Source organism: Hipposideros armiger, unplaced genomic scaffold (genome assembly GCF_001890085.2).
Source record: "Hipposideros armiger isolate ML-2016 unplaced genomic scaffold, ASM189008v1 scaffold_581, whole genome shotgun sequence".
In the NCBI taxonomy this organism is placed as follows: Eukaryota; Metazoa; Chordata; class Mammalia; order Chiroptera; family Hipposideridae; genus Hipposideros; species Hipposideros armiger.
Window position 1 is genome coordinate 252,135 of NW_017731931.1, and position 25,345 is coordinate 277,479.

A 25,345-nucleotide genomic window follows, 5' to 3' on the forward strand; every position below is an offset into this window, starting at 1 on the left:
AAAAAAAAGATTTGTTTTTCTCTCCACTGAAAGAACCTGGAGGCCCTGATGTCACTAATAGCAATTAGCACACCTTATACCTACATACTAGTTTCTAAATACCATTCTCCACTGAACAAAGTCAGGGCTTCTTGGAGAAATGGTTGATTCCTGGTCTGGAGCAGAGGAAGAACAGGTGAGCCTGGTATATCTTTCTATGTCAGAAAGGAAGGAAGTGCTTAAGTGGGGTCATGTCAGAAGGACAGAAGAGTCAGCTTGAAGGAGGCTCCCACTGGCCCAATTTGGGACAGTTGGAATCTTCTGTGCTCTCATTGTGTAATTGAATGTAACATATTGAATAAATAAAAATAATGACAAGTTAAAAAAAATAGCGAGAGAGGGAGAAGAAAAGCTTTTCTTTAACAAAGAATGCCAGCTAATATATATAGAACAATAGAAAAAAAGTCATGATTTTATAAACCATCCTCCTCCCCAATATAACTGGTTCCAGCAAAGGCGAGGAAGAGATGGTAAAGTCACTAGGGAACAGGATATTCATAGGCTGACAAGTATTACCCCACAAATTACCCTTAACTTGCAAAGGAGAAAATACACCTTTCAAACACTGATGGTCTCACTTTAACCAAGGTTCAGTTCAGTGTTACTAATGTCGAACAACCTGATGTTATGTGCCACCTGATATGCAAAGTGAAGTTACAACATCATCTGAAATATTCTTGCGGAAATTTTAACTTCTTTCTAATCAAACCTCAAAATTGAACTTCCAGGTAACAGGAAAGTAACAATGTGAAAAATTCAGACTATGGAAGATTCTGTAAGGCAGCTGGCCTGGGTTCTTCAAGAAAAGTCAGTATCATGGGGTGGTGGTGGCGAAGCGGGAGGGCTGTTCTAGATTCGCAGAAACTAAAGACCTGACAGCCAGATGTGTTTAGTGAACTTTGATTCCATCCTGGGTTGGAAGAATAGGGGAGGCTGTTGGGTCTACAACTATGGAAGATATTCTTGAGATAATCGGAGAAGTTTAAATGCAGACTGGACATTTGATAATAGAGAATTATTATTAATATTTTCTATTAAAATTCTTAGTTATGATCATGTTAACATGGTTCTGTAGGAGGATATATCCTTGTTCTTAGAAGGTGCATTCTGAAGAATTGGAGAACCTTTATGTTTGCAACCTTTTTTTTTCTTTCAGGACCATTTGAAAGTATGCATGTGTGTGCATATGTACATATACAGAGAAAGAAACCTAATATGGAAAATGGAAAGTTTCAATCTAGATGGAGGGTATATAGGTGTTCATTATTTTTAAATTTTTGTATGTTGAAAATGGTCGTAATAAACTTGGAAAAATAAATAGGAAGTGCAACAGTGGTGGTGGGGGATGAGATGGGGGTACCTTTGGTGTATCACTGAAGTCATGAATATGTTTTAGGAACCTAGATTTCTTCAGTCACCTGCACCAAAAAAAATTTTTTTTTGATGTGGAGTTGATAATTCAATGTCAGGAGCAAAGAATGACTGGATTGTTTTCATATAATGTTGGTAGTGGATAGAGGATGAGGAAAGTATGGACAGGGCGGTAACTAAGTAGGCATTGAAACATAGTCCGGATGTGTGTTACATTCTGTTGTAAATTGTGGTTTTCAAAAGATTAGGAAACTCTTCCCTGTCCTACTTGTAGCCATTTTTTAACCTGTTAATTTTACCTCTAGTTTGCAGTTGGAGGCCCAGATCTCTCATTTTTACTAGATCACTTTAGGAGATAATAGAAACTACTAAAGTGTATTGTCTCACACCAAGAGGGGGAGTAGCTGATAAGGGTAAACACCGCTCTTTGGCAGAGGTTTTCAAGCTTTGTGTCTCTTCATCACCATTTAAGTGACTCAGCAGTGTGGGCCCTGGTGTTGCATCTCCCCTTCCTCCCACCAATGTTGATGAAAGATCAAGTTGAATCCCATTTTGAAAGGAGTGTTTCTTTTGACTGGAATTGGATTCCAGCTCTGTGTGTGTGTGTGTATGTGTTATATCCTATTACTATTGAGAAACAGAGGGGTGGGGTCGGGGAGGGACGTGTGCTATGGTGGGTCCGCTTGCCCACTCTTTCCCTCCCAGACGCTCAGGCCCCATCAAGGGAACTGAGAACTTAAAAGACTTGAGACCTTGAAGAAGGACCTGCTGAGATTATATAAATTGGGGAATGTCTCCGAAAGCCAATAGAAAGAGGATACTGGTCCTTTCAAATCCTCAGCAGTAAGAAAGACAGAACCCTCTACTCACTTCTAAGCTATGCTTTCTCAATTATTTGTTTTCTTCATTGTTGTTTACCTTTGAGTCTAGTGCTTCACCCTTAAGAGGAAACCCTTCTGAGGGAATTAAAAGTTGTTAGGTAGGCATGTGAAGTAATACAACTCCTAGCCTAAACTGTGATTTTTGGAGGCCTGAATTCAAAAACATCTAGATAAGGCTGTGAAGACTACGGTATCTAACATGTTCCTAGAGAAGTAGTAAAATTCAGTGACAACCATTTGTGTTGTTAGACTGTGGGTCCGAAAACATGTACAGATTGGAAGGGGCCATCTTTCCTTCCATAACTCTTTCCTGGAATGGCAGGCACTGGGTACATTGGTGCCTACCCAATGCGTTGACTAAAAGAATATAGCACCCCATGAGTATTATTATCCTGATCACCATTGCTTGGCCATAGTGTCATAGTGGAAGTCTGGCAGCTTTTAATTCTCCATGATTCAGGAGCTAGAAGGCAAAATTGGGTGGATTAACACCTAAGTAGGTAGACCATGTGTTTGCGGAAGTAAACTCAGCTTCTAATGGTAAAAAACATCAATTAGGATCAGCTGAACGAGTGGGATACAACAGTTTTTCATCTCTGGAGGCTTATAGCTATTTTGGGTTGATCCTTTTTTCTTGGTAAATTCTGTACAGCAGTTTTTTCAGCTCACTCTGACACCAGACTAACCACTAGGTGGTAGATGTACCATACCCCAAATTGTTTCTTCTGTAGAGCTTTTCTTTACCGTTCTCAGTATCACATAGAAGAGAGTCCAACTCTTGTACTCACTGAGCTATTTGAAGAGTTGCTCAAAAATAGCATGTTAAATTGGCCTGATATTTGAGTTTTTAAGGCACAGCAAGTAGACTTCTGTATTTGGATGTGCTATTTGGAGACTGGGTCAGTCTGACCCTCTTGCCTTTCTGAAATGTATTAGTTCAAGAATGGAATACTGGTGTGCTTGTTGTGGGTAAGGCTGTTTACGGGGTGATGACTATCCAAACACAAAATAGTTCTTGAACAGGACTTTTTGATTTTCAGATACCTTTGGACTTATCTTCCTTTCCCTCCCCTTCTTCCCCATCTCTATATTGTATTCAGACCTAGCATTCCTTACAGATCTGGATTTGAAGAAACACTGAAGGACACCAATTAAGACTTAATAATGATTGGAAGAAATGATAATGGGAAGTAATGTAAACAGAACAACTTGGCAGTCTTTGGGTTTTGTTTTTCCCTAACTGATCATATTTGCTTAAATGCAGTGAGGCCAACCCAGTTAGAAGGCTGTTATTGAGGTCTGGTTTCACTAAAGAGAAAACTTGTGATGTCCAAAAACCGCTTTTGGCAACAGTGTTTTTAGTTACAATGTGAAGGTGAACCACACTGCAGGAGGTACTTGGCCTAGAGGAAGACAGCTTCCACTGACGAGCTCCAGGCTGGAGGAAGCCAGGGGAGCAGCAGCTGCATTCCACAGCCGCAGCTGGGGTGCAAGCTCTCCTCAGCATGTGGGTGTTGGGATGGGAGGGAAGACAAGGTTATCGTGCATCTTTGTGTCGCTAGACCACCTTATTTATAAGCAGTGAAAATATCAAAGAGCTGCAAGAATACAGCCACCCACCCATCCATGTTGCAGCTTAAGTTCACATTCCGCCCACTTCAGGTATGGACAGTATTCATTATTTGAGAGATGGGACACTGCAGTGATTCATAAGCTGCTTCCAACACAGTGTAATATTTTTAGATGGGAAAGATTTTGCTAAGCTGTAGGGAACTGATGAGCTGTATTAATACGAGGTGGGATTGTGACTATTAATGCATTTCTCAGGGTGCTTAAGAAGCACATTTCTATCTTGCTACAGCCGCCTCTCTATTTTTTATTTTAACTGCAAATGTTATTGCAGTTCCCTCCCCCACGCCCTGGTAGGTGGTGTCTGGGAATATACCCAGAACCTTTTGAAAAAATGAACAAGGGAGGGAGTCATAACAGCCATGGAAGGAGAGCAGCTTCCGAATGGGCTGCCATGTGAGAAGCAAGGAGGCTGAGGGAGGCAGGGCTGCCTCTGGAGAGGATGAGAAGGCACCGATGGTCTCGGCTGTGTGTTTTTCTGCCTCCAGAATAACTGCATATTGGGCTGAAAGTCATTACCTTAAGCCAAGATTGTAGTCTCTTCAGTAAAACTAGCTTTGCTGGCTACAGAAGTCGTGTGAACATGCACTGGGAAACCCTGTCTAGAAGCGCAGATGCTGACCTGGCACCACTTCAATGAGTGCTTTGGGGGGTGTTTTTGAAAGACAGTTGTGCTTTTGACATTTAAGCTATTTAAAGTTTTAGCACCTAAACTGAAAAGGCTGCTGCTTCAGCTTTAAAAGGTACTTGTTAATCAAATTCTGGTACGGTATATGATGTTTAGCTTGAGCCTTTAATTATTTACTTTTTTTTTTTTTGAAATTTGATTGATTTGATTTTACAGAAAAAAAGAAATTTGAAAGGTTCACTTATTCATAGATAATCATTGAACACTTTCTATGTGCGAGGCCCTGGGCTAGATAGATCCCAGGCTGTGTAGCTCCTTCCCTTCCATGCCTTCAGGACCTGTCCTGGAACTTCACAAAACAGGCTGTGAACTCTACCTCCTCCTCATTTCACAGAGTAGCCCAAGGAAGAGAACTTGCCCAGTTGGATGTTCAGCCAGGTGGGTTTTAAGAGGAAGTCCACTCAAGTTTTTGTCTCAGGCCTGCTGCCCAGCAGTGGTACCTCTGGCTATTTATGGCTCGGCTAGTCTCTGCTTTCATTCTTGGTTTGAACACAAACCTGAGCTCCCTCACCTACCGCTTCATTACCTGTGGAGTCCTGCTAATTCAGTAACCGATTCGTTCAGATTAGCTGCCTGTGCCTAGGCTGCACACGGAAGCCTGATTCTTACACTGCTTGCTGATGCTACCTAGCTGGAGGGTACATGTGACAGCGGAGGGGAACACTTAACTAACGGGCAGTGTACTGATCCTGGCTTCAAAGTGGCTATAACCATGTTGCTAGCATTATGGAGAGATTTTCATCTGGAAGAGCTGCATTTCCAGAGATATTTGCTGAAGACTTAGCTTAATGGACTCTCCATGGAAACCTTGTCAGGTTTAGTCAGATTGTGAGGAAAATCTCAATTCAGATTCCCAACCCATTCTGTTTCTCAGGAGGCTGAAGTTTAAAAAGTTTATCAGGGTTTAAATAGGAATTCAGGAGGAAAGTTTAAACCATTTATAGAAAAAAGTGTTTTCATACCCTTTAAAAACATCCATTAATTTGTCTATAAATAATAATAATTGTAAGTTATTTGCTATTTGTTAAAGCCAGTTTTCTAAGTATCTTTCAAACAATTACCTAGTTCTGGTTTATTTTAAGAAAGCTTTTTAAGCAGAGTTTACCAAGTCATTATTTTCTCCTTCAAATTAGTCCTGAGTAGTTGGAATTGACTATGGGGTGTGTTTTTAGTTTCTCCTTCATTAGTGTATTCTGGCATTTCACTGGGTATAGAAGTTTCTGGGGATACTACATTGGCTTTGTGAAATATAAGTATGTGATTAGTCTCTTGACGATTGGCACCCCAATGCTCATCACCATTTCAAGGCATCTGTTGATACTAATAATTCTTTCAAAAAAGATGACCATTGCTAACTTCAGGATAAGAATGTGCTACAAGAGAATATTCTGAAAAAAAGAAAAGCAAGCAGAAGTACATGAAATTATGCCTGTTTTTTTATTGAGTTGGGAAGAAAGGTAAAGAGTTTAATGTGTCAAAGTTATAAGAGGAAAGAAAACTTTATGGAATGTGGGAAGAAAAATTTGTGCAATTGGATAGATGCAAAAAGAATTGGGTCTTAAGCATCCCCCCTCCCCCCACAAAAAAATTCTGCTGAAACAATTGGGCAGAGACAGTAGTTGGCATTTCGGGAGGAGTCAGAAACTAGATTCCACCTGCCCTCATTTCTGATGGGAGAGTTGCTGACTTAGTAGGAACCATAAGATACCAACTTACAGAGAAGACAATGTATGGCCTTAAAAAAAGTGGAACATTTTATAGAATCCTTGTAAGGTTTCAACTTTGTCTTCCTCTTACAGCAGATCCAGTTTGCTGATGACATGCAGGAGTTCTCCAAATTCCCCACCAAGACTGGCCGGAGATCTTTGTCTCGCTCCATTTCTCAATCCTCCACTGACAGCTACAGTTCAGGTAAGTGTGGACTTCGAGTCCTCTCTGATCCCTTTTCCCTGATTCAGAGTCTTAAACTGGTTCTCTCCCCAGGGCTCACTTATCTAGAATCTGAAAATACCTCATGTCAGGACTGCCCATCTTTGTGCCGAAAGCTGATAATTAGTGGTTGGGCAATGGGAATGTTCCCAGCCAGCCTTGTGGCTGGGGAAGCTTTTGTCATCTTGAGGCTTTCTTTTCCAGCTGTCTCTGTGTGTGGTCTGTGGCCAGTGCCTGGTTGAGAGTTCTGGGCTGGTTCCCATTCCCACGTTTATCCCGTGTCACAGAAGGAGAAAATCAATGGTATTTTAGCTGACAGAACTGGCCTTGAAAAGAGGTGTACTTTGGAAGCATAATTTCTAACTCCTTATGTAAGATATACCCTGCTACCTTTTTCTTTCTTTTCTCCAAGACTGCTTGAATTGTAACAATAAAAATTAGTATTTGGCTCCTTTCATTTACTAGGTTAGGTTAACCTTTATGTTGAAGTGTCCTCCCTGTTAACCTCTGGAGTGGGAAAGAGTCAAACTACTGTCATGTGCATGCTCCAGCTCTGTTTCTTTTCAGTTCTTCTCCACTGTCTTTACTGTATAAGTAGTCTCTTTTCTGGTTTGAATTGTGCCCGTCTCAGCTTTAAAGGAGGTACTAGAAAATTAACATGGAAAAGGATATCGAATCTTAGAATTTGGGTACCAGAGAAGCCGACACTGAAAGAGCCACAGGGACATCTAATCCAACTCCCTGCTGTTCAACTGAGGAAACATTGTTGAAACATTAAGAGGCTCGCCCAAGGGTGGGATTGCCGTTAGCGTCTGCAAAGAGATTGGTACCGAAAGCCATTTATTGTCTTTTGCAAGAATATTGCTTGCGTTGTATTATTAAAATATGGACTTGTGGTACAAGGAATATAAAAAAGCCGAAGGGTGGTCTTGCAGGGCTGCGTTCTGAAATAAATGAATATACAGATTCACTGTGAGCCTGTGTTCAAGAAAAGGCTCCAAACATAATGGCTGTCAAATGACAAGTCATCTTGGAGTGACAGATATAAAGGTGGTGGATGACAAGCAGGCTAATCATAGCTACGAAAGAATTACTTGTGAAAGATTGTGTTATAAGAGGAAGAAAGGTGGAATGAGTGAAGAAATCTTTTACAGGGTCTTCAGAGATCTTGATGGCCAAGTGTTATGGGAAACTAGGACATTTTTAAAAGCTTAGTCAAATTGTTCTAGGAGGTAGATACCGACAGCAGTATTTTTGTTAGCTAGACAGAAGTATTTGTTAGCTAAGCCATATATAGAAGTCAGTGAGAGAGACCGGATGCATAGTGACCAGGGAAATATTCGATCCAGAGAGTAACGAATGGTTTGAGAGGTAAGGAGTGATTATTATATATCCTCCTGCATATCTATCTGAAAGGACATTTGTAGCTTTTGTGTGAAGCTGCTTTTTAAAGTCAAACCTCATGAGTGATCTTAGGACTCTCAATAGAACCAGAGTAGCTCACCTTTTGTGTCATTTCTTTCCATCTCTATATCCTTGAGCACAATCTAGTGTGAAATCCCTTGTAAGGTTATCTTACCACTCTGTGTGGTCCTCTGAACAGCAGCGTCAACAACCCTGGGAGCTTGTTAGAAATGCTAATTCTTGGGTCCCACCTGAGGCCTACTGAATGGGATGTCTAGTGATGGAGCCTAGCCAACTGTGATTTAACAAACCTTCCACATGAGTCTGTTAGATGCTTTAGATGCTTAAATTTGAAACCAGTACTCTATAGAAATAGCATTCCTTATGTACCCTAAATTATTATTCCACTTTTGCCATGTCTGGTTCCAATTCAGGATGGGACCAAGTACCCCTATTATCTGGGATTCACTAGAGCCAGTACCAGATTGGGATCAATAGTCCCTTATCACAGGCATTAATGGCAAAGTGTCATCAGGGTGGGTAAAAGGGCCACAACCCTAAAAGATCCACAATAGTTTCATTCATACCATTTAGTAAATAAACCCTGGAAAAGAACTGAAAGCGATGTAAAAGGTGACTCCAGTTAAGTGTTGGCTTCGCTTAAATGAGAGTCCCTTGGGGACCGCACTCAGTGGAGTAGGGACCATTGAGGCTTTTCTGTCCTCGTTTCTTTCTTTCCTGGCTCTAGCTGCATCCTATACAGATAGCTCTGATGATGAGGTTTCTCCCCGAGAGAAGCAGCAAACCAACTCCAAGGGCAGCAGCAATTTCTGCGTGAAGAACATCAAGCAGGCAGAATTTGGACGCCGGGAGATTGAGATTGCAGAGCAAGGTAAAGAAAGGGAGTGGGTAGGGTACCAGAAGCAACCCACTTGCTGGTCACCAGGATCCACAGACAACTTAAGACTGGAAAGCTTACTTGAAAGTCTCCTGGGAAAATCCAGTATCCTGGTCTTTTGTACAAACAGATATCTGTATGGAGCTTGAGCCTCAGGATTTTTGTTCTTGTTCTCCCTTGTTTCCTGTTCTCAGCATGTGGTAATTAGAGTAGTTTCTGTTCCCTGCCACCCCCATCCCCCACATGACACCATATTCAGAGATCTACTTTCACAGTCAGCAAGTCCTGGATCACTGCTGCATGGTGGTTGGTTCTGCGGAATCCCACCACAGCTGCCAATCTCCAAGACCCAGATTTCCCAGAAGCAGCAGATGTGGGAGGGTTTTTAGCTCTACATGTGGTGACCTAGGGTCTCATTTGGTCTTTGGTCCTGAGCACCCTCTGCTGGAGCAAGAGTGAAAGTGACTAACAGTCAGCTTAGTCTTGCTTTCTCCACCGGACACCCCAGTGAGGTCTCTTGACTCTTCTGCTGCTTTGCCATTGAAAGCATGTTCTATACTGGGAGGGAGTATGAGAACCAAAGAGACTGGCAGGATAGGGCTAGACAGCAGAGAAAACCAGAAGCAAGTGGCTTCTACTGAGGGTAAAGCTTTCTTCCTGGTGTGATGGTTGTATATAGGAGTCCATTAGCCAACGCCATAACAGCTTTCCTCTCCTCCCAGATGAACGGTGAGACTCACCCTCCATTTGATCAGTTATTCAGCCTCTCTGCAGATAAGGCTGAAACAGAGGACGGGAGAAATTCTAAGTGATTGGATGAAAACCCTCTACTGTTGTTTTGCTGTTGAAGCTGCCAGTTATCACAGAAATATGCTTTGAGTTTTTCTAATTTATCTCACAATATCTCAAAAGATCCAGACCGGCCCTAGCTGTTGCTGGGGCAAGAATTGATGATATTGCTAGTGCAGACCTAGCTCAAATCCTCTGTTCTTTCACAGACATGTCTGCTCTGATTTCACTCAGGAAACGTGCTCAGGGGGAGAAGCCCTTGGCTGGTGCTAAGATAGTGGGCTGTACACACATCACAGCCCAGACAGCGGTGAGTTTGTTGAGAGAAAAGAAAAGGGCCTTCTGATGAGGTTGGAAAAACCCTTTTTTTTACTTGCTTTTCCTTCCCTATCTATCCTACCTCCAAATGCTAACGATTATGTGGGACCTCTGTTACCCAATAATGGGGTTTTCTACTTTGTTTGTATAGGTATAACCTACTTTTAACAAACGTGACTTAGGGAGAGCTAGATGTACAAAAATATGATTGTTATAAAAGTGTTATTAAGACTTTTAGGAACACGTCTTTTGGGTAATGTTAGATACCAGTGTGCTACCTAGCTGGATTACACCCTCCTGTAACTTCCCAGTGTAGCCCCTGGTGCTGTGGGGTTGCTGGGTATCATTCCTCTTATGTACCACTCCTGTCTGGCCCTCCTTTCTCACCCTGTCTTCCTGTACGTAGGTGTTGATCGAGACCCTCTGTGCCCTGGGGGCTCAGTGCCGCTGGTCTGCTTGCAACATCTACTCCACTCAGAACGAAGTGGCTGCAGCACTGGCAGAGGCTGGTAAGTTCAATTATTATTTTTTTGAAACCAACTTTGCCTCAAAATAATTATCCAAACATAATTTTTATGGATCTTGTCTTTACAGTGTTGTGTCTGTCCAGGGGCTGTAATTTGGAGGACAATAAAAATATCCATAGGAAAAATATGGATAATAAAATGACCCATGGTCATGATGGACTATTATATAGTCATTAACAGTGATCTTTGAAAAGAATCTAACTACATGGGGAAATGCCCAATTCTAATGTTAAATGAATAAGGAAGAATATTAAACTATGAGCTATATAAGTATAAGCCCAGCTGGTCTCCTTTCACCAAGTCTGATCACTTTTGAGAGAACACGAGAACCACCTTCTATATTGATAGCTCATTAGATAATTTGGTATGCAGTATTGCTTTGAAAAATATATGGACCACTTGTGAGTTCAGTTAAACATGAAATGATTTTTATTGTTAAAATGTTAAAAAGAAAATCACCATGAAACTTGTTTCAGGATCCCCCATCTTCCTGGGATCCTCAGAAAGCAACCATAACATTTTTTTTTTTCTTGTACTCTTTTCTGTTGTTTATTGCAGAAAATTTAGGAGGTTCAAAAAAACAATCCTGCTACACAGTTATATTTGACAAATTTTTTTTCTGTTCACTTTTTACAGAGATGGAATAAATCACAGTATGTGTACAATTTTATAACCTAAAATAATATAACATTGTCAGAAGCAGTTTTCCACGTCCCTGAAAACTTTGATGCCATCATTTTTCATAGTCACATGGCCTGTGATTTTACTCGCTGTTTTCCTCATGTTGAACATTTAGATTGTTTCAAGATATTTGCGAATATAAATAACGTTCCAGTAAACAACTTTGTTTTAATTTCCACTTCATTTTTTTCTTCTTAGGAAGGAGTTCCAAGTATAAAACTGGCCAAAGAGAATAACATTTTAAGGTTCCAAAATACTTTTAGAAACAAAAATCCCTTAAATTCTTAACCAGTTTCTGAACTGAAGGTGTTGTTTTGACTTTTTGCCCTTCCTAAGCTGTTTCCTTTCCAACTTAGCTTCTGTAGCCTTTTTCTCCTCAATGTGAATTTCAGAAAGTGATAGTGGTATGAGACCCACCCCAAAGGAGGAGCTGGCTGATTTGTGTCCTCTCTCCAGGAGTCGCAGTGTTTGCTTGGAAGGGCGAGTCGGAAGATGACTTCTGGTGGTGTATTGACCGCTGTGTGAACATGGATGGGTGGCAAGCCAACATGGTAATGATGCATATTCATCCTACACTTTTGACAATAGATTTGTTTCCTTTTTTCCCTCAAAGCAACCCTGAATATGTTTTGGATGTTCGGTCTTACGCACTTACTTTGTTGCCAAAGCGTTTAACTTGATACCTGTTCACAATGGGTCTGAGTACTGAATGGACAGGTGGGGGCAGGGTAAGGCTAACTGAACACGTGTGGCTCAAACACAGCAGAATAAAATCGAAGGAAATGATGTGGTACCTCTGTGGAATAGGATTCTGGTTTCTTCCTTCCTGCCCCTGCTCGACTATTACATTCAAAGGGGCTATATGTTTCAAGACTCGAGACTAAAAATGAGTGTATATTAACCTAATACTCTTCACTAGAGCCTAGAACAAACTTAGGAATCCTTTTAACCATTTTCACCCACAAATTTGACTGTTGCCAATTAGACTGTGTCTAAACCTGCTCTCAGGAGCTCTGAGGAGTGCTCTTCCAAAACATACAGGGCTCTCTTATTAGTACAAAAAGTGGGTTCAAAGTTCCCCCCAGCTCTAGCAGCCTGAATGCCCATAGAAGTCTTCTGGCTGTTCTGTAGATCCTGGATGATGGGGGAGACTTAACCCACTGGGTTTATAAGAAGTATCCAAACGTGTTTAAGAAGATCCGAGGCATTGTGGAAGAGAGCGTGACTGGTGTTCACAGGTAACAGATGCTGGAGTAGCCACCCCTCGTGTCCTTGCCTCAGCACATTCTGCCCGTCTCTCTTAGGCTGTAGGGCTGTGTTTCCGACTTGTAGTCACTAAATGGGAGTGCCTTCATTAGATAAAACCTTTGAGTTTTTACTTTTGAAAAATCAAGGAGACCCTAAAAGGAAGTTATTTCAGGTTCTAGCTCACACATTTTTCTCTCCCACTTATTCCACTGTGATCCTCAGCCAGCGTAGGGAGGTGGGGAGTTGAGTATCATCTTGAAAAACTGTTTTCAATATTATACTTCTATATTTGAAAGAGGAAAAAAAACTATTGTAAAACTGAACGTTATACACACTACAAAAAGTGAAACTTGGCAAAATATTCTTGGCTTGTCAGAATACCTAAAAGATACCTGCAAAAGTGTTTCTCAGTTGGGAGCACATCATACACACTCTGTCACACACACAGAGGGATCTATATCAGAATCATTGATAATCTTTATCAGAAGTAAGCATGGGTTTTTTTTAAAGATTGAGAAAATGCTGGTCTTAGGAAATACATACCCTCCTATGGAAGAGAGGTAAATTTCTTCAATTGAAAGGGGTTTTTTTTCCTTCCAAAATAAAAAGGTGGTAGAGAAAATGAAAGGAAGTGAGGAGGGATGACAATAAAATCATATTGTTTACTAATATCCTTGGGCAATAAATAAGACTGGGGAGGGCTGTGTGGAGCTTGAAGAGAATTAGGCAGATTTTGCCACCTATTATGTTTTACCAGCTAACTTTGTTTTCCTTTGTTTTTGTGGCTTCTTATTTTAGGCTATATCAGCTCTCCAAAGCTGGGAAGCTCTGTGTTCCAGCCATGAACGTCAATGATTCTGTTACCAAACAGAAGTTTGATAACTTGTACTGCTGCCGAGAATCCATTTTGGATGGGTAGGTAAAATGCACAGACACTCAAGCTTACGGTTGGTAGATTTGGGTTGGGTTGCCATGTTAGTCTGTATCACTCCAGTCTTGTCCCCCGGTCTTCCTTTGGCTTTAAAAGTTTGTTAGAGGGGTCCGTTTCATACTGAGCCCAGCCAGCTTCCAGTTGGAGTTCTTGTGGAGCATGGCCCCACACTTTTGATTTTGTGCAGAGGGACTGTGTTTGAGCTAATAATATTTGAGTTGAGCTCTTGTTTGTTTCCACAGCCTGAAGAGGACCACAGATGTGATGTTTGGTGGGAAACAAGTGGTGGTGTGTGGCTATGGTGAGGTAAATAGCTGGATCTCAGTGTCTGCCCTTCCATAGACTTGATCAAAAATGTTGAGTGGAGATTTGTGCTGTCAGTGTAGTCACTGATACAGGATTTCAAATATGCTTTTAGGTGATGTAATTTGAAGTAATAGCAAAAGTCCTTTATTCAGTTTTATGAACACAGACATACAGAATGAGTTGCGTTTTCAGATTTCACCACTTTGTCTTGTGGAGTGGAATGTTGGCACCATTTCCCCCATTTATGACAGTAACCTTTTATGAGACGTAATTCAAGTGACCGTGGCATTTCAGCCCCACAAGCGACTTGCAGTGGAGTGAAGTCTGGAGTGGCATATTGTTCCTAAACTATTGTCTCTAAGCTATTAATACAATAGCTGAAGGAGATTTTATTGTCATCAATGATGAGCCACAGAAATTCCTGAGCTGCTAGGCTGTCCTTGAGTTAGATGCATCTCAAATGAAAGTTATTACCAGGTTGTTCTGGAATAAGAAACTAGAGGTTATAATTGCTCTTCCTTGGCCTTGTTTCCCTGATGGTAACACTTTTGATTCCTTTGACCCCTTTTACTCTCCCAAGCCCCAACCTTCTTAAATATGGAATGTCTGCTAAGTCATGTCTCTGACTAAGGGTCACAGCATAACTGGGATAGGGTTCTGTTTGGGTTGGAGCACCCCTGCAGGGGCTCACTAGGTGATTGGTGGTTTCAGGGAGTTTAATTCCCGTCTCCCAAAGAGCCCCAATACTCATGCCTTAATGGACCTGACAACCTGACTTCCTCCTTATGCTCTGTAGGTAGGAAAGGGCTGCTGTGCTGCTCTCAAGGCCCTTGGAGCAATTGTCTACATCACAGAAATCGACCCTATCTGTGCTCTGCAGGCCTGGTAAGAACAGTGTTCCATTTATTCCAGGTACTTTATGTTTCTGAGAGTTCATGATTGATTATAGTAACCATTCTTTGCAGAAGTCTCTCAAAGGAGAAGATTAGGAGAAGGCTAGGATTGCTCTGTTCCCTCCATTGTAATCCGAGGGCACTCCTAGAGCTTCTTGGCATTTTCTCTACCTGGATGGAACCTTGGGGAGTCTGAAGAGGCCCGTGTGTATAGTTTAGCACAGCTTGTCAATTACCATCCCTGAGAGGTAGCACTGGATCTGACTTGAGAAGGGAGTTTAGTTGTCTCATTTTTGTGACCAGCTTTCGTTCCCCTGCTTCCTTGCTTTGCTCACAGTGTCCTTCCTTTTCTTCCAGCATGGATGGGTTCAGGGTGGTAAAGCTAAATGAAGTCATCCGGCAAGTTGATGTCGTGATAACTTGCACAGGTAAGTAAGTATCAGTGCTTTGGTGTGCATGGAGGAGTGCTAATTCTGAGCTAAGTCTTCAGAGTGGTCTGACTGACTTTCTTATAAAGTAAATAAGACCTGTGCTTAGTGCAAGAATCTCAGAACTTGAGTAAGCTATCAGAACCTTAACATGTTTTCCAGAACAAAGGACCTTAATCTTAAAACCAAATAACTAAGCCCAAAGAGCTATAACGCAATGCACACTTCTTTTCACACAGTGTATCCATGCTGTCTAATGCCAGCAAACCTCCTCTCTCCCGTGTTAGAACTGAAAGCATGTCAGTGCCTTTGTTCCCTGGCATCACTTTCTTCATTCACTCTCCCTTACTTTTAGGAAATAAGAATGTAGTGACGCGGGAGCATTTGGACCGCATGAAAAACAGTTGTATTGTATGCAATATGGGCCACTCCAACACAGAAATCGATGTGGTGAGACTTCTTACTTATTTACTACTAGGCCTTTTTCCTCCTCTTGCCACGATAGCCACCGCCATGTGTGCTGTCTTCCTTGCAGACCAGCCTCCGCACTCCGGAGCTGACATGGGAGCGAGTCCGTTCTCAGGTGGACCATGTCATCTGGCCAGATGGCAAGCGCGTCGTCCTTCTGGCAGAGGTACCCACACCGAAGGGCTTCGGCCCTGCAGCACAAGCAGTGGAGCAAGATCCAGAGGGGACGGGGGCGGGGGGCCGGGGACAAATATGGGGCCTGTGTTTCCCGAACTCTGCTTTCGGACAGAGATATCTTTCTCAAATGGTCTGGTCCCCAAAGTACAAAGAAGCACTCAAAAAATACCTACTTATTACTAAATAACATACCATTTCCTGACCACAGCTGAGTCTTCAGCTTGTCAGACTTGTCAGACTCGTAGAAAATAAGATAAAACCCAGAGTCCTCATCTAGAACTGGGATTCTTCCTCTCCCGGCTGAGTCCACACAGGTATAAAGTGTTTTCCTGCATTTGCCTGCCTGGTGTGACATTGAGACAAAGGAATAACACACCTCACCCCAGGGCTCTTACCTTCCAGGGTCGTCTGCTCAATCTGAGCTGCTCCACAGTTCCCACCTTTGTTCTGTCCATCACAGCGACCACACAGGTACGTGACAGCGTGCCTGTTTATCCTGCACTGAGATCAGTGGAGCTGGGCTTAGATCAGTTCCAATGACAGTGTGCCCTGCTGTGTCCCTAAGAAGTGTTTTTGTGTTTTCTGATCCTCTTTTCCCAACTTAGGCTTTGGCACTTATAGAACTCTATAATGCACCTGAGGGACGATACAAACAAGATGTATACTTGCTTCCTAAGAAAATGGGTGAGTGAAAAACAGTAGAAGCCTATATTGATCCCAGACTGTCGCATGGTTTGGTAAAATGAGTATCATGAAAAGGACTGGATTTAGAGTCGAGTTCTAATCCCTGTTCTAACACTTAGTGGTTTTTGGACCTCAGGACAAGTTCTAATCTCCATAAACCTCAGCTTCTTTATCAGTAAAGTGAGAATAATACTACACGCATTGCAGAATTGTAAGAATTACAGCTACCGAGTAAAAGAGCCTATTTATTAACACGATGGTTTAGGGTACATGTTCTTATTCTGTGTGACCTTGTGAAGTTCAGTAAACTGCCCCCTACTACTGAGTACAGCCAGGGACCAAAAGGAGAAAAAGGGAAACAAATATGGGCTTTATTGTCAATCCTCTGTATAGATATGCAAACAACCTCGTGTCATTCCAGGGGACAGCTGTGCTGTGTTCATGGCACATAATACATTATTACCTTTCTGAATAGTGGTGCCCACCTCCTATCTATAATTGGTCAGCCCAAATGCCTGTCCTCTTAAAGCTAAAAAGTGTTCTTGTTCTCATTCCAATAGCTTACCCCAGATTGCCTTTTTTTTTTTTTTAAGAATTCATAAAGGTAAAGCCCAAGAAGCGTATCTATGGAAAAGTAATAAATTTGTGCCAGCTGCCTTAGAAATCCCTGATCCTAAGATTTGAGGCCTTTATAAATCTTATTCTAAATAAAAGTTAATGACACAAGGCTCTTTTGAGCTTTCTGGTGTCCACTTTGACTCATAATATGACTCTAATCCAGTTAAGGAAGTTGCTGCAGGAAAGTGAGAGTGGGAGTTTGACCACTGAGGTGAAACCGAAAGTTTTGCCAGAGGAGGAGGGGGAGGTACAAGTACACCCCATTCTTGCCGCCCTGATAAATGGCTTTCTGAATTCACGCTGGATGTGCTGAAAGCAATACCCTGCTTAGAAAGGCAGCGTTGAGGGCTTTTTTAATTAAGCAAATTTTGGAGTTGCAGATTCTTTCAAAGTTATTCCATTCCTTGTCCTCGTTCTCAAAAAGCTTCAGTTGCAAATAGGGGGAGGTTATGCCCTGAGAGGCATAACTGAAATGGAGCCTGCTCCCCTGCCACTTTGTTCTTCCTAGATGAGTACGTTGCCAGCTTGCACCTGCCGTCATTTGATGCCCACCTGACAGAGCTGACAGATGACCAAGCAAAATATCTGGGACTCAACAAAAATGGGCCGTTCAAACCCAATTATTACAGGTAACTTGGGGAAAGCAAGTGAAACGCTCTTTTTCCCAGTATTAAACCAAGCTGACTAGCCAGCTTTCTTAAAGAAAGCTAGTGTTGTACCTGATTTGGAAGAGTTCAAAAACTTTGCTCCAAACTAACAGGGTAGACAGAGAAATTGTGTATCTAGGAGCAGATGTGAAGAAGTACGAGTTTTCTAAAATTTTGGAGCTTGGGCCTCACCCCCATAGATGCTGATGCAGCTGGTCTGGGATGGGGCCCAGGCTTATTTTGTAAAAGCTCCCCCAGTTATTCTAATGCATAGTCACAGTTGAAAACCACTGACTCGTATTATCTGGGAGTAGGAGATGAAACCAGAAGTTGGATTGTGGGAAGCCTTGTGGAAGTGCAGGGAAGAAGGTCCACTGGGGAATGACTGCAGGGATCCCCAGCCTGGGCTGGCGAGGGACCCTGGAGAGTGTGTTTCTGAGTCTTCTCTTGGAACTGTCACGTGGCAGACACAGTGCTAAGCGGTCCGTCTCTTTCTTTACAGATACTAATGGACCATATTACCAAGGACCAGTCCACGTGAACCACACAACTCTAAAAGAAATATTTTTTAAGATAACTTTTATTTTCTTCTTATTCCTTTCCTCCTGATTTTTTTTTTTCTATAATTTCATTCTTGTTTTTTTCAATCTCATTATCCGAGTTCTGCAGACCACACAGGAACTTGCTTCACGGCTCTTTAGATGAAACTGAGATTCAAGGTTCCTCACCCTAGTCACTAAGGAAGGATTCTCTCCCAGCCCAGAAAGGTGATTCTTTCTCTATCATTCTGGAGACTTGAGTCTTAATTGGGTACCATACTAACAGGAAATGTTAAGGTACCTTCGATGTGGAACAATCTGCGATGTCTAAATTGCCTTAAAAGAGCCCATTTCTTAGCTGCTGAAGTTCAGTGCTCTTTGGCTTCTTCAGAGGAGCAGGGATGGTACCTACCAGCCAGGTAGGTTAGATGCAGGCGGTGCATGTTCGTTCCCCCTAGATGTTCCAAGCCCCGCTTCCTGTGTAAAGGTGGCATGTCTGGTTCAGAGATGTGTGTACGAGTGAGTGTTGCTTGGTAAGATCCAGTAGGCCCACTTGGATTTAGTACAGCCCTTCCTCCACTCCCACCAGACCTCATTTTTTACGTTTTTAACCAGACTGCACTCTGTTAAGTTGAATTTTGTCCCCTAGCATTTATTTCTGTTGTACAAAAAAGAAGAAGAAAAATGTTGAGTGTTAACACTGAGAAGCCGAGTGGCTAGTTGATATCAGTTTCTCTTTTGAGCCTTCGGAGCTAAGCGTGTACAGAGTTGAGTCTAGAGAAATGGCTGGTCTCAAACTCTGGTAAATCCCTCTGTTTCTAGCCCACAGTTGATGAACTGAGGCCATAATAGCAAATTCTTATCAGCTCTGCCCCATAACAGCTATGCTGAAGGCGAATTTCTTGAGCCATTATTCAGTATAAAGCACTGAGCTCTATCTTTAGGATTTATCCTTCAAGGGCAAATTTCTGGTCGGCTATGCTTCTGCAACCTGATATATTTAAAGGGAGGTAGACGTGGATGGGAAGAGGAAGGATACATTTGGGCCATGGTGAGGGAAATCTAACCCCATATAACTTGCTGGGACTTTAGGCCCCATATAACATTAGTTTGCAGAAGTGGTAAAAACTTCGGATTGACACATGTCACAAAAAGTTTCTGAACTAAGATCTTAAAGGGCAGTTTGTGCCTAGAGAAAGTGACCAATATGTCCTGGTTCACGCTCTGAAAGGATTCCCCAGTTAGGTGCTCTCTCAGATCAGAGGGATGTATTTCCCATGCCATGCACCCTGCTTACCAGCATTTCTGCATGGTTACATGAGCTTTATGCTCATGAGCTTTAAGTATATAATTATCCAGGATTCTAAATCCTCAACTTGTTCTAGCTGTGATTCTTCACAATTGAGTCAGGCATTAGTGCTAGGTACTAGAAATTTTCATTTCTCTATTGCCATTGGTCAGAGGGACAGACATTAAAAACAGGAATATAAAAAAGGAGGAAGCATTCATCGTGCAACTTCCTAGCAGGGAACAATGGTCTTGCCAAAATGTTTTCCCCTTTCCTCTCCTGTTTCTTCCCACCCAGCCCCTTCCCACTCCTTGCCAGTGTGACCATGCTTGCTTCTCTGTAGATGCTAAAAGGTTCAAGCCCTTTTTCCCAGGGCATATAACCAGCCAATCAGAACACCACATCCTATAGGGGAGGTAACCTGGCCAACAGTGGTATCCATCACGTCAGCTGTGCTGGAGGAAAGGGACCCAGGTTCTGCTGCCCTCTGGCCTGCCCCCTGCTCCCATATCTATTACTGTGTCCATAGGAATAATAGGTAATGGCTCCGTCTCTGTCAAGCCATGTAACAAAGGACACTGGAAAAATGTCTGGTGTCAGAGGGAGCATGTGGAGAGCAACTCGGGAGGAACAAGTTTATTTTGTATTGAATGATTTCTAATGAATGCAATATTAATCCTTGCAGATGAGCAATAATCATTAAAGTCAATTAAAATGATAAGACCTTATTGGAAGTCTGTGTCATTCTTGATTGAAGCAGAATTTCATTAGAACGTGTTTCCTACAATGGGACAAGTCATATGTCAGTTAGCAATATCTATTAGAGATTTGTTTTTTGGTGTTTTTTTTTTAAGATTTTGGGGAATGGAAGGGAACAGTGTTGGGGAAGGGGGGCATTGTGTTTTTCCAGGACTCATCAGCTCCAAGTCAAGTTGTTGTCCTTCGATCTTAGTTGTGGAGGGTGCAAGCTCAGCTTCAAGTCCAGTCGCCGCTTTCATTCTAGTTGTCAGGGGGCGCAACCCACCATCCCATGCGGGAGTTGAACCGGCAACCTTGTTGTTAAAAGAGCATGCGCTCTCATCAGCTGAGCCATCCGGCCGCCCATTGGCAGCTCAGCTCGGGCACAGCTCACTGGCCCATGTAGGAATCGAACCAGCGACCCTGTTGCTCAGAGTTCACGCTCTAACCAACTACGCCACCCAGCCAGCCCTAGAGATTTGTTGAGGACCTAATATGTAGAGGAACAGGCTAGAATCAGAGTTTTTCAGTAATGTGTTAAATTCTGTATGCCTGCTCTGTACCAAGGCACTTTCACCCTTAACTTCCTTCAAGAAGCAGACTTGCTATTTAAGCTTCTGGGCTCTTCACTTGCATAGTCCCCTTCTAAGACCCTGTACCTAATTCTTTTCCTTAAAGAATGTCTCCAAAGTTACATAAGCTTCAGCCCCCTCCCACTCTGAAGTTGTTTCCGTGTCTAATGTGACAGCGTTATCAATAATAATGTTTGCAAGTAAAACCTTTTAATTTGTTAAATTGACCCTAAACAATTTTGATGGTTTCTATGCAGACTGGTAAAATGAGTGCTTTTAACTGTGAAGCTTCGTCCATGCACATAAATCCAAATTCAGATTCCAGTGTCCATAAATGAAGTTTTAAACGCTGCCTCATTCATTTATTATGTAATGTCTATGGCTACTTTCATGCCACAGTTGCAGAGTTAAGTAGTTGTAACCAAATGGCCCACAAAGTCCAAAATATTTACTCTCTGGCCCTTTACAGAAATGGATTGCTGACCTAGGCATAAATGTTGTATTAGATATAAAGGGAAAGACGTGTTGGAGGACATTTGAATTGCATTCTATTAGGGAAGAAGAAGGAGTCTCTGAAAGAATGAAAGTATTAGAAAGTAAAGGATATCGAGCAAAAAGAATTCTAGCCTAGGCAGCAGATGCTAAATCCACTGGCACACTAGCCAAGAGTCACCCTGGGATTAGGAAATCTTTGCAGACTGATAAAGCAACTTAAAAATTACTTGGGAAGGTAATTTGCAATTCCAATTTAGAATGTAACTGAGTAAAAATTTAGACTAATAAATTTTATGTTGCAGTCAATTATATATGTAATTTTATACACACACACACACACACACACACACACACGTAGGGTGCCCAAAAAAATGTATACACATTTTAAGAAAGGAAAAAACTTAAAATTGTAATACTGTATATACCAATCACAAAAGATGAATATTAGTCACATTTGACTTCTGCAGTTACAAGAGGTGCTCAAAGTGGTTACCATCAGCGTCCAGATACTTCTGATTATGGCAAACTACTGCTTGAGCATAGATAACATCTTTTAAAATGTGTATACATTTTTTTGGCACCCCCGATATATGCACACATGTATGTAGTGTTGGAAACTATACATTTGGAACTTTTAATAACAGTATTTTGCTTTTTATTTTGTTTCTGTTTGGTTTAGAATGAAAGTAATCCAAAGAGGAAATTAAATACATTAAATGCATTTGGAAATGTTTAAAGGAGTTTAAATTTATAAATTGGATATTCAAAGTCCCCTTAAAGTGATTAATGGGCCGGCCGAGTGGCGTGTTGGTTAAAGTTGGCTTGGGACGCCAGCTCTGAGCAGCAGCGCCTGGTTCGGATCCCACATGTGGGCCAGTGACATTGCACCCTCTACAGCTAAGATGGTGAACAGCTCGACCTGGAGCTGGGCCCTGAGTCGCCAGCGATGGCGTAGGCTGCAGCCCCTGCTGCTGTGGGCCGCCATGAGCTACCATGAATGGCTGGCAACCTGCGTGAGCAGCCAGCAGCTGCTGTGAGCCACCATGAACAGCTGTCTAATGGCCGACGACCGACTGCCTCAGCTGGGAAGAGCACAATGACCATAATACCAACATGGGCCAGTGAAGCGACATCCTCCACAACTAGACTGAAGAACAAAAGAGTAACTTGTCTGTCCCCCTCCCCCAATTCCCCAATAAAATATTTTTTTAAAGTAACATTTGCTAGATTTATAAGTACATAAGATCTATAAGCTGAACTTTAAAAAGCTTAAGTAACATTTTTAATTTGTTGCTTTAATACATTGAATATTCTTTTTTTTTTTTAACTGAAGAAATCTCTTCCCTGCCCACACAGCAGCCCTTGAAGACATTTTTAAATGTCCTCCAAAAGCAATTGTTCTAGATTGTGGACCAAAGAGTACTTGTCTGGTCCTGGGGAACTTTCCCCCCATCCTGCCGGCTGGTAGCATGGTTCTCCACTGCAGCCACCAGATGGCGAGTTTTCTCACAATGTGTGGTGGTCACACAGGGTCTCTGGCCAACAATGGATAATATGAGTCCACAATCCCTTTTCTGACCCCTCTGTGTTATGAAATTGAGAATATTTCAGATTTTTAGGAAAATACACGACTATACAGTATATTATGTAATACCTATTCCGGGGGGGTTGTGGGCAGCAAAGGTGATAACATTGCTTCAATTAAGTTTATTAGTAGTCACAGAGTAAGGGATAAATGATGACCATTAAATAACCTCCCATCGGTTCAGATCAGGTTTTGCTGCCAAATTAATTTGTGCCAAACTTCAGGAAAAGTTTTTTTATTTTTAGAATCTTTTTTTAAATTGTGGAGTCGTGGGTAAAGGTTTGCAATTCTGGAATAATACACGTAATACTTATGTAATGTTTGCTCTGTAACTGGCTCCATTCTAAATGCTTTACACAATTAGCATACTTAATGTTCACAATAATCCCATGAGATAGGTACTACTGTTATCCCCATTTTACAGATGGGAAAATTGACAGTGGGGTGAAGTAACTTGCCCAAGAGCACACAACTCCTAAATTGGTGAAGCTGTAATTAACCCAGTCTGGCTCCAGGGTCCATGCTTGACATGGGCAATATCACTTCTAGGAAACAGCTCCAAACCAGCGTTCTAGTATCGAGAGTCACATGTGGGGTTGGTTAAAAATACAGATTCCTGGATCCAGTCCCAGACCTAATGAAACAAAACTCAGGACCATGTGGAAGTTAAGTATCTCTCCCTAGTTGTTAAACTCTCCAGTGCAATTGATAGGTGGAGATAGGATTTGAACCCAATCTTTCTGGCTCCCTGTGGCTCTTCTAAGTCACCTTGAGGCTCCCCAAGGGTACTTTCAGGCAGTTTACCCATGGTTCTCATTTCTCAGCAAAGATTCTTTGGCAGAAGAAACTTGGCACGGACATGAAGACCCAAACTACAGATGCCATGACTTTCCTAATGCTTCCTGAGTGCAAGCCCTGAAAACCTAGGGAAGCTACTGTCCCCTAGTGCACCGAGCTCTGCTTCCAAAGCCAGAGCCAAAGTGGGTCCATTTTCCCACTCTGAGCATCCCCTTCCACCCCTCCACCCCCCCAAGATACACTGACGAGCAGTTGGGCCACCCCCCCCCAAGATACACTGACGAGCAGTTGGGCCCTTGTGCTCTGGATTTACTTGTTTTTAAATCACAAAAGTCACACACACATTCACTACTAATTCCACTATTTCAGTGCATGAACACCAAATAAAAGGTCCATTCTCTTTAATGATTCTCTTGCCTTGGTGTTTCTCTCCGGGCATGTTACTTTGAAGGGTCACTTAGAGGTGTTTTCTAGTCAGGGGAAGTGGAAAGAGTTGGAACTGGATAAATATGAGCATGCTGCCCTGCTGAAGGCCAATTGAGCACAGGCCTCTCTAGGTGCACTCTTAGTACTTGCTTTCATGGAAGTTTATCGAGGGGATGGGTTTGTGTAAAATTTTTTTGAGCTAAGATTTTTTTTCTCAAGTCTAATGGTAAGATAAGGGAGTTGTCTTTCTGTGTCACACATACATACAATGGGGGACCAACCAGCACTTGCGGCTGTTCCTATCTGTGCAGTGGATTTGCTAATATCTAGTCAACAAGGTCTTTGCTCTTCTAATTTTCCTCAAAATTAAATGAATCATGAAGATATCACTAAATAATAGGATGAAGATGCTGTAACCCCTACCATTTTTTCCAGAAATAAGTCTATGTTCCATTGATTTTTTTTTAAAGATTTTATTGGGGAATTAGGGGAGAGAACAGTGTTGGGGGATCAGGGGAGGGGAATAGATAAGTTTCTGTCCTTTTGTTCTTCAGTTTAGTTGTGAAGAACGTCGCTTCACTGGCCCATGTTGATGTTGTGATCATTGTGCTCTTCCCAGGTGAGGCAGATCGGTCGCCGGCCATTGGACGGCAGCTCACAGCAGCTCTCGCCAGCTGCTGGCCGCTCACACTGGCTGCTGGCCACTCACGGTAGCCTACGGCAGCCCACTGCAGCCCCACTGCAGCCTATGCCGTCACCAGTGACTCATGGCAGCCCAGCTCCATGTTGTTCACCATCTTAGCTGTAGAGGACGCAGTGTCACTGGCCCATGTGGGATCCAAACCAGCGGCCCTGCTACACAGAGCTCGTGCTCCCAAAGCCACCTCTTAACCAATGAGCCACTCGACTGGCCCTCAATTGATTTTTTAATTAAAACTCTTGTGGAAAAATATGCATAACAAAATTTACCACCTTAACCATTTTTAAGTATACAGCTCAGTGGTATTAAATACATTTCACATTGTTGTGTAACCATCACCACCATCCATTCTTATAATTCTTCATTTTGTAAAAGTGAAACTGTATGCCTATTGAACATTAACTCCCCCCCCCATTTCCATCCTCCCACTCAGCCCCTGGCAACTACCATTACACTTGCTGTCTCAGAATTTGACTACCTTATATAACTGAAATCATACATATTTGTCTTTTTATGACTGGCTTATTTTACTTAGCATAATGTCCACAAGGTTTATCCATGTTGTTACAGAATTTCCTTTTTAAGGCGGAATAATATTCCATTGTATGTATATACCACATTTTGCTCATCCATTCATTCATCTATGGACA

The 25,345-nt window shown here is 42.2% G+C and overlaps 1 protein-coding gene across 2 annotated transcripts in view; it reads left to right on the forward strand.

Annotated features, from left to right (window-relative positions):
• AHCYL1 (adenosylhomocysteinase like 1) overlaps positions 1 to 20,109 on the forward strand; it is a 50,446-nt gene extending 30,337 nt beyond the window's left edge. The window contains exons 2-17 of one of the 2 annotated variants that reach the window (XM_019624167.1): positions 6,408 to 6,519; positions 8,690 to 8,833; positions 9,838 to 9,938; positions 10,353 to 10,455; positions 11,611 to 11,705; positions 12,286 to 12,392; positions 13,201 to 13,317; positions 13,576 to 13,639; positions 14,436 to 14,524; positions 14,890 to 14,960; positions 15,316 to 15,410; positions 15,496 to 15,594; positions 16,008 to 16,076; positions 16,211 to 16,289; positions 17,416 to 17,536; positions 18,057 to 20,109. In XM_019624167.1, the coding sequence (XP_019479712.1) occupies positions 6,408 to 6,519; positions 8,690 to 8,833; positions 9,838 to 9,938; positions 10,353 to 10,455; positions 11,611 to 11,705; positions 12,286 to 12,392; positions 13,201 to 13,317; positions 13,576 to 13,639; positions 14,436 to 14,524; positions 14,890 to 14,960; positions 15,316 to 15,410; positions 15,496 to 15,594; positions 16,008 to 16,076; positions 16,211 to 16,289; positions 17,416 to 17,536; positions 18,057 to 18,063 (1,473 nt within the window). In that variant the 3' untranslated portion in view covers positions 18,064 to 20,109. The remainder of the gene's footprint in view (positions 1 to 6,407; positions 6,520 to 8,689; positions 8,834 to 9,837; positions 9,939 to 10,352; positions 10,456 to 11,610; positions 11,706 to 12,285; positions 12,393 to 13,200; positions 13,318 to 13,575; positions 13,640 to 14,435; positions 14,525 to 14,889; positions 14,961 to 15,315; positions 15,411 to 15,495; positions 15,595 to 16,007; positions 16,077 to 16,210; positions 16,290 to 17,415; positions 17,537 to 18,056) is intronic. The other variant, XM_019624168.1, reaches the window with a different exon arrangement.
• The last annotated feature ends 5,236 nt before the right edge of the window (positions 20,110 to 25,345 follow it).